The sequence below is a fragment of the Habropoda laboriosa genome, unplaced genomic scaffold, assembly GCF_001263275.1.
Source record: "Habropoda laboriosa isolate 0110345459 unplaced genomic scaffold, ASM126327v1 scaffold86, whole genome shotgun sequence".
In the NCBI taxonomy this organism is placed as follows: Eukaryota; Metazoa; Arthropoda; class Insecta; order Hymenoptera; family Apidae; genus Habropoda; species Habropoda laboriosa.
This window is the reverse complement of record NW_017100212.1, coordinates 67,390-76,476: the sequence shown is the minus strand read 5'-3', so window position 1 is coordinate 76,476 and position 9,087 is coordinate 67,390. Positions and strand designations below refer to the sequence as shown.

The 9,087-nt window shown below is 37.7% G+C and overlaps 1 protein-coding gene across 1 annotated transcript in view; it reads right to left on the bottom strand.

Moving 5' to 3' along the window:
- LOC108570781 overlaps nucleotides 1-4,584 on the bottom strand; it is a 24,161-nt gene extending 19,577 nt beyond the window's left edge. The window contains exons 1-7 of the mRNA XM_017932690.1: nucleotides 4,255-4,584; nucleotides 3,977-4,148; nucleotides 3,705-3,897; nucleotides 3,355-3,635; nucleotides 3,109-3,273; nucleotides 2,959-3,043; nucleotides 2,649-2,773 (exon numbers count right to left, since the gene is read on the bottom strand). Coding sequence (XP_017788179.1) covers nucleotides 2,649-2,773; nucleotides 2,959-3,043; nucleotides 3,109-3,273; nucleotides 3,355-3,635; nucleotides 3,705-3,897; nucleotides 3,977-4,148; nucleotides 4,255-4,525 — 1,292 coding nt within the window. The 5' untranslated portion in view covers nucleotides 4,526-4,584. The remainder of the gene's footprint in view (nucleotides 1-2,648; nucleotides 2,774-2,958; nucleotides 3,044-3,108; nucleotides 3,274-3,354; nucleotides 3,636-3,704; nucleotides 3,898-3,976; nucleotides 4,149-4,254) is intronic.
- Nucleotides 4,585-9,087: the final 4,503 nt, after the last annotated feature.

Below are 9,087 nucleotides of genomic sequence, written 5' to 3'. Positions count from 1 at the left end.
GGGTTGACAATGACAGAGAGCCACCGACGATCCGAATCTGTCTGCTCGTGACAGTCTTGCATGAGATGAAACGCGTCAGAGTGTAATTCTATTGTCGAGTTGGCCACATTGCCCTCTATCGAGACATTGTTTCGCTCGTTTCGATTATTTCTTTGTAAACAAAAACAAAACATGAAGAAAAGAGACGAGAAGAATAAAGTGGTTGGTGAAAAGCATGATCTCGATATTTTCATTGTACTTTCTCTCGTTCCTTTTTTAACACTTTCATTAACCGTGCCGCAGTAAGGTATACGCGACTTTTAGAGAAGAATAAATGGGAAATGTTATTTTCGCATGTGCCTCGACCGTGTTTATAGACAAAATAATTAGAGCACAAGAGAAAGTGCAGAGATTATGTTTTCAGAGATGTTCACTTGAAATGTTTAAACAAAATTCCTGAGAAATCGTCGAATGGTTACAGGAATATATTGTATTTTCTAACCTAATAACGTACATTGAAACGGAAAAAAAAAGAAAGATTAAATCTGTTAATTATTTTTTATCAAATTTTACGTGTGCACAATCGCATGCACGTACCGGTATTTTCCCAGTAAACCGTTCGTTCTGCCAGAGGATTTCTCTTTTTACCGGCGTTCATCGGCGCAGGGCTGAGATAGCCATCTTTGGTATGTCTCCCTGAACGTAACGCGATTCTATCTCGCACACGATATCTCTGGCATTTTTTTCCTCTCGAACAGATTGACTCGTTATTACAACCGGTCCGGTTCGCGGATTTTTCTTCCCGCCTGACGCAACTCTTTCGACATATACCAGTCGTTTGCTTCGAAGCATCAGACAAAGATGCATCGTGGTCCACCGTAGCCCGCGAAACTAGGACACGTCCCCCCACCATTTCTTCAGAACCAGCCCGTTTCTTGTCCTATCCGCTCGCGGACTCGCGTAACATGACTTTGAAGATAATGAAGTTACGGCTATCGACCGATTTATACTCGTAAATTTCTTTTTTTATCGTCGATTTATGTTCATATGAAAATCATGTTTACGATAATTTAGTCAAGTTTCTATCGGATAGGTTATGTATCGAATTAACATGTACGAAACAGCATTGAAGATATTGTAGGAAGGATGCTGCGGTCTACTTTATCCTCGAACGATAAACAGATCGTTTTATTCTTGTTCGTAATGATACAAAGTAAATACGTTACGAAGCATACGTGACAGGAATAGAGATAAAAGTTTATTTAATTTGATGTGAAACATTGATCTATTGATTCGGTTGAATGAAAATGGGCAATCAGTGCTTCGTGTTCCATGTTTTCTCTTATCGTGATTAAATGAGATCCGTTTGTCTGAGGACAACCATCTTGCAAGGACAAAAAAGGAGGAAAGAAAGAGTGGGGAGAAGCGATGAGAGAAAGGTAGTTAAGAGTACGTATAGTATGATACGTAATTTCCTTACGGTTCTTCCAGAAATAATTCCATTACGAAATTCCTCTCACGAGATACTTTTTACGCCGCGTGAAATAGCTCTAATTTCAGGGCGGTTAACTTTTTTACAACGCCAGGCGAATTTGAATAGAAACGTCAAGATGAAAATCACCGGCAATTTCGATCAAATTTCGGCGAGTCAAACGCAGCGGTTTCATCACACCTCAAACTGCCTCGACGTTTGAATCTGCGTTGCGATGCAACAATGACCTCATGAATAATTTAACACGCGCCATTGTCTCATCGGTATGTACTAATAACATCACGTCAGTTGTAGCGTATCTGACACTGATTCACTTCGTGAATGCGTTTCTTCTTTATTTTCCATTCGTTCACCCGTGGCGGTTGTTTTTAAAAATTGTTAAACCCGGATGCAGCAGGATTTTTATCGATCTTGCAATATCGACACAGTGTAACAACAACGTGCACCATTTCTATACAAATTACAATTTCACGTTAGTTGAGATTAAAACGAATCTGCATACATAATTACGGATTCCTCTCTCTCTCTCTTTTTCTCTCTCCCTCTCGGTATGGCAATAAAGATTAACGAAATTTTCGCAAAATCACATAAAAGTAGAGACGCTAATCTTGCCATTATAAAAAAAACTACGTTTATTATAAAATCAAACATATTTTTAAGTAACAGACGTTCTCCTACTTAAAAAACGAGAATCATGGATTTATCCAATTAGTAATTCAATGAACTTCCGTCCCGTTCCGATAATCAGTATTAAACGAAACTTCAATAATATGTGATTAACTGCAATTTTCCTCGTACAAGGAAGAATGAATTTTTTTCATGCTACGGACGTAGATGTAACACGGAACTGATACTACAAAGGATCTATCGTCGATTAGCATTGCCAATTTACGATTGCAGGAAGAATGTTACGATAAAAAAGGAATGCAAAATTTAAAAAATTTGCCTGCATTGCTTTAGCATCGTCTGCGTCCTGTTCCGCTTCTCTCCCACGCCGCAATGGGCTTCTTGTTTCTCAATTTTAAACTTGAACCGAGTGACCTTCAACCTCGACCAACAAAAAACCGATTTCCGATATTTCCACTCGTATGTGTAACACAACACTTTTTCGTCACCGTATTAGCACAATTTCGCCGTAACAATTGGCGAGATTGATCGCGTCGGGACGTATCCTCACGTTGTAGAGCGTCTCTTGAACTGAATTTCTGACTGAGGCCCTGACTCTTTATGCCCACCTGGCTCTGGCAGGTGCTGCAGGTGGCACCACTGCTCGATCGCCTGTCTCCATCGGTCCCTTCTAAGCTGCTTACGAACTCGGACTCACTTATGCCAATTTGTTTTCGAAAAAAGTGGGCAAATTATTTTTTCGAACAACTAATAAACTAAAACTGTTTCTACATTTTTTTTTTAATTAATCGTGTAACAGAAAAGTATTAATAATTACGATCTGTTGACTTTTATTATAAATTTATTTACAAACATTATACACGATAGTTGGATAAAAATCGCTTTTCCGCTTCGCTAGATTTTACAAGTATTAAAAATGCCGGTGTCCCTCCACGTACTGTAAGTCTGAAAATTTTAATTATAAGGTTACTGGCAGTTTAAATTTCCTGCACTCTAATTATTGAACTTACCGCTCGTCCTGTAATATTTTCCCTAGCGAATGACCGACGTTCACCTTATGCACAGAACATTTATCTTTGCTCTCAAAATAAACATTTATATTCTGAAGAGTATAGCGTTTCTGTGAGTCCCACTCAGGTGGCTCATTAAATAGCTGTTCTAATTGTTTTATCAACCTGAATAAGCAAATTTATTAAATGAAATATTTTTCTATTTTTTTAAATAATTTTAAATGTATACATAATATAAAAGCATACAATGTATCCTCATGGAAATTTTGTATGAAGTCTGTTTGATGGGTTTCTGGATATAAAATCATGACTGGCCAAATAAGTTTATTTTGTGCATCAAGGTGAACCCTACTCTGTGCTATCTGTGGTACTTGAGGTTCTAAATCTTTCAAATCTGGATTTTTTCTTCCATCAATTAATTCTAGATTAATGCCTCTACTTTTTATTATATTTATTAATTCTTCTTCTTCCTTGTTTAATTTTTTTTCTAATCTATCTTGCTTTCTCTTATCTCTTTTCAAACGCTCCTATAAACATTAAAGTATTACTCACATCAAAGAAATACCTTTGTAAGTTTATAGAAGATTATATCTTACTCTAGCAGCTATTGCCTGTGACTTTAAGCTCAGTACTGTTTTATCAGTAGGAGACTTATCAAGCAATTGGTCACAAAGATCAATACATTGATCATAGTTTTTTACATGAAAACAAGAAGTGGCAGCCCTATTCAGAGCTTTTGTATAATTTGGTTTTAACTTCAGAGCAAACTTACAATCATTTAAACTTGATCTGTAATTTTTATAGAAAATTATCTTCACAAAATTGCAATAAAACAAACTAATGTATTTAATTTCACATTAAAATGTACCTATAATTTTTTAACATAAAATGTGCAGCAGCTCTGTTATTATAAAGTTGTGCCATCAAATCTTTATCTTTGCATTTAGTTCTTATACCTTCTGTATAACTCAAAATAGCTAATCTATACTTTTTATATTTATAGTTAAAATTTCCATCCTCTTTATAATTATATGCAAGTTCTACAAAGAAAAATATGCACATCTGAAACTATGGATATGTATGCAACATTTATGGATGGACTTTAACTTGAAAGTAATTAAACTGTAAGAATAAATTGCTTCAAACCCTCAGGTGTGTTTTCATCTTCTCCATATTTAAGTTGTTGCAACCCTTCCATCAAGGGAGAAAGTTCTTCTCCAGGTTCTGGTGCTTTTTTCATGAAGAATGGATGCTTTTCCATTTCCTCCTGCCACCGATCTTCTGGCCATCCCTCTGTGTAGCTTTTTCTCTCCAAATTACTGATATATTCATCCAGTTCAGCATCTAATTTCGTAGCAAGTTCTAATCGTTCTTCGTCAGTCCAAGTTTTGCGTTTGTCTTCACTTGTCTCTTCCATTGTTAGGCAATTTTTTAAATTAACTTCTTGTTTATACGAATCAAAAATGCGTATAAATATAAACGTCCGTTCAACAATTATTACTGGTATCAAATTATTGATTAGGCTACGTAAATTTTAACGAGAATAGGGATAAAAATAATTTAACTTTGTGTATTATAACCTCAAAAGTTACACGTGATATTTTTATCATTTCTCAATTTCATAATATTACCGACAGAGTACAACTTCTCCGCTTCTCCTAATGATGGCGCTATTTGTACTACCACAAGAGTTTAAAAAAAAAAAATTAACACGATTACACCCTACTTTTTCATCATTTCTTATGTTAAACATTTCTGAATTACCTCAAAGTATTTTATAAAAAAAAAAATACGCGGGTAAAAAGACTAAATTGATTTTAAAAATAAAAAATTTCACTCATTTAAAAATTAAAAACTCAAGTAACACGTTCGATAAAATAGAATGCATGTAAAACCTTTGCACTTTTAGAAAGCTAAAATGATTTCAAAGTATAATAAACGAGAGAAGTGCTCCTTTCTCGAATGCATAATACCAGAATAATTAGGATTACTCATTAAACGTTCCTCACTTCTTTCAAAGAAAACAAGAAATAACGCAACACGAACGTAAGGATCATTCCTGAGAATACGATTCTTAGTTTCGAATTGGTTCATCGGTAGTCGAAAAAAGAGGGGCGGGTAATCCTACAATAAAATCCGTATTGAAAGTTAGGGATGAGAAAAGCCAGACGAGATACGTCGATCGGGTAGTAGGGGTGGTTAAGGTTCGGACGTTTACGCAAACATTCGGGTTTTGGCCCCTTTGTGTTCGGCTAGGCAAGATGGCGCTCGGTGAAAGCTGGTCCACGATTGGTCGATGAGACCGCACCGCGAATCTCCCGAGAACAGTCGCTTCCACGGCCTCGGAGCGGGCGAGTTGTTGGTCCCCTTGGAAAAAAGCAAAACACGCTCTCTCGTTGCGGCGACGAGTGTAATGGCCACCGTGGGCCTAGGATAGTAGAGCCAGGTGGTTCGTATACTTTGACCGAGAGACTGGCAATCACGGAACGACTTACCGGCCAGTCAAGATCAGTGAATTTAATCCGTGTGTGTCGAACTGTCGCCGCTCTTTCGTTCTGATCGGTGGCTTCTGTCCGGTGAAGAGTGCGTGTATATCAAGTAGTGCATCAGTGTACTTAATGTGTGCCAGCCATTGTCGAGCGTGCATCGTAGTGCCGGTCACACCGAATTCTCGACCTACACTGGATAATATTGGTTGTTCGTTTCGTTTGTTGGATTCTACCCTTTAAACACGCCACGCAGCATCGGTGAGTACAACAGCATTGTGTTAAATGAAACCGTATCGCACCAATGTCGACGACCGCACATAGTACATCGAACATAGAGGAGACTTAACATCTACGGTGCGTGTGTGTATATTATGGTCGTTTTGTTCTTCCCTCGAGATAGCTGCTTTTCTATCGATGCTTTCGTTGTCTCTAGACGCACCCTCGACCTTCATCGTTGTATAAAAACAATCTTGACGCAGTTGTCACTGCTATTATTCGACGATTTACATTGTAAATTATTCGTGGCAATCTGCGGATCGTGTCGACTTGCTTCTGCTGCCTGATCGTTCGCACATGTACGGTCTGTCCTTCCCATGGGGGAAAAGTCCATTTATTGTCATATGCAAGTAGTAATGAGAGTATGCGCGTTGCGAAGCACGATCAATTTCGGAAGATCTACCACCACGCTGCAAAAGATGTCGCACCACCCTTTCCGTGCTAGTTTATTGTTGCTAAATGTCTTCGACCGTTTCTCTACACCGACTCAAAGGGAGTATCCCCTTTTTTCTCTCTTCTATTCGACAACCGCTGCACTCGAAGCATTTAAGCCGCGTAAAACGATGTTAAATGTGAAACTGACTGCCTGAATGGAAATCAAAGCATGTTCATTGATATCTTGGGCTCATTAGTGGCGTATTAAGGTCACTGTTGCCTTTTATCCTCACGGGGCTGTTACGTACCAAGGATGAGTTTGTGGATACTTGTCACATAGAATAGCGTTGAGTTGGAATCAAACGGGAATCGACAGTGATATCGTCGCGACGCCGCCGGTTGTCCGTTCGTTTTCCAACGGAACGTCTCTTCGTTGTTGTTTTTTCGCTGTTTACCGCGGATGGGCGTATTCTTTCGCAAACAAGCGTACTCAACGGTTAATCCCGTTTACTCGGAAAGCATAAACGCGCTCACTAGCCGTAAATGACCTGTTTCGCGGCTTTAATAGGGATCATTCGAGATATCGCGAAATAATGTATCGCGATGGTAACAGGTGCCCCCCTCCATCGTTATTTTCCGTCCTTTTTGCAAAGAAAAGCACGTGCCTTGTGTTCCGTACCAAGCATTATTCGTGTTCGCACCATTATTAAAAGCGTTATTTATTTATACCACTACAACGACAATGCTTCATTTTTCATTTTATTTCTCCTCTTTCTCCTTTATATACGCAGAATGTTTGTAAGTGAAACAAATGATACTCTAAGCGAGTCGTAACGGTAAAATCATCGCAATCCGATCCCCTCTGTGTGTGCATACCTATATATTTCGCCTGTAATGCGCGGCACTCGTAATACCGACTGAAAGTAGAACGTTTGCACGTGTCGCCGTACAAAACGCGTATCATCACCTTTTCACAGTCGGCGAGGGGGGCGAGTTTTGAATCGTACGAACTATCGATTTCGAGCCACGGCGACGGTAATTTTTATCGGGGGACGGTTTTAATTAAATTTTGTCATCGAACTCGTCCGTTTCTCGTTCGTACGTTTAACCCCTCTGCGTCCCCCCTTTCCCCCAAATGGAAAAATATTGTTTCACGTATGTGCCCCGTTGTTAGAAAAAAAAAAAATTGTTTCCACGACGAGTGTGTCGAAGATAGGTTATGGCCGGTGTATTATTGAAAGCTTGTTCCTGTATCGACGAGCCTTTATGAATGTCAAGAGTGAACACTAGTGTGTGTAACACGAAAATAAACTACGTCCTTCGGTCATTCAATACTTTGTAACGATTCTTATTTATACATGTAAACGTGAATCAATTTTCGCTATAGATATTCCAGGCAAAAATAATCCAATTTAGGGGTGGTGGCAAAGTTCAGAAGACAAGGGGTTAATCGGAATTGAGTTTAATGGTAAAGATTGGAAACTTTTAACTACTTCCGTTTTAATTCTATTTCATGATCAAACTGGATGAATTTCAGCTACATTTACACCGACAAAATTCTCCATGAAAAAAAAAAAAAAAACCATAATAAGGAATATAATTTCCTCCTTAATTTCACTTCGTAATTATCCACATCCATTACTTCACTACGAAAATAAGGAAATATTTATTCATACGACGTGCAGACTCATTAGTGTACAATGAATGTAGAATATGAAATAAATTCCAAAGAACCATTGTCTTTGGTTAAGACAAACCCAAATGATATTCATAAAGATAATTTTAGTATATTCCGTGAAAATTTTACCTCCTAGATCCAAGAATGAAGCAATGTAGTATTATAGTGCCTCTCAAAAATATTCGGACTCTTCGTTAATTATAAAAGGATACGGTTGATGCTACTTCGTTGTTTTTTTTTTTTTTAAATTACATGTCGTTAGTTTAATGCATTTTCATATTATGACATCATCATGCAAATTAAACTAATTTTTGTTCAATTACTATGTTACGAAAATATTCAAATACTTAGCAAAAATGAATATTTTCAATGTGCATATTAATAATATTAGGAATATTTTTGTCTGCACCGTGTTTAACCCCTTGACTCGACATTTTTTTATCGGCTACACTGTGCTGTAATGTAATTTTTACGGCAGAACAAAAAAGAAATTAATGATCATACATAAAAAACATTGTAAAATTACTTCAAGTTGTTCAAACAAATTTTGTTTATTAATTATGTAGCGTAAACATATCCCTGTGTCTCTGATAATGTGAAGAAAGAATAGTAAGATGGTGTGCTTAACTCAATTGAAAAAAAAGAAAATTATTTTAATACTGTATCAGGTAATAAGAAAAGCTATTGTACCATAATCTTCAGTCTTATAAATCAACACTAGAGTTTAGAATTCAAATTAATTTTTATTACTAATATAATCGTTTCTGTCACAGTTTGATCGAAATCTGTGTTACGTATCTAACATGTTACGAGGCAAATAATTTTAATGGCTAGTTATTAGTGTCCGATTATTTTTAGGGTGTAACATGTATGTATTGACCAGCACATTGTTTCGAATAAATTATTTTAGAAAATTCAAGGGAGCGTAAATATTAGCCGAAAAGTGGTTAATGAAAAGACTAGCGGCTATCGATCGGTGTGTACGAAGTACTTTGTGTGCCGGGGGATGACGGCACGGCGCTCGAGATGACGCTTGGAATACATTCGACGAGATCCTCTCGTGAAATTCTTTTTGACGTTGATTGCGCGTACCACCTACTCGTCGGCGTGTGAATCGCGTTCGAGACCCGTGACGCTCGAGTTTCCCCCCCTCTCTCTCGC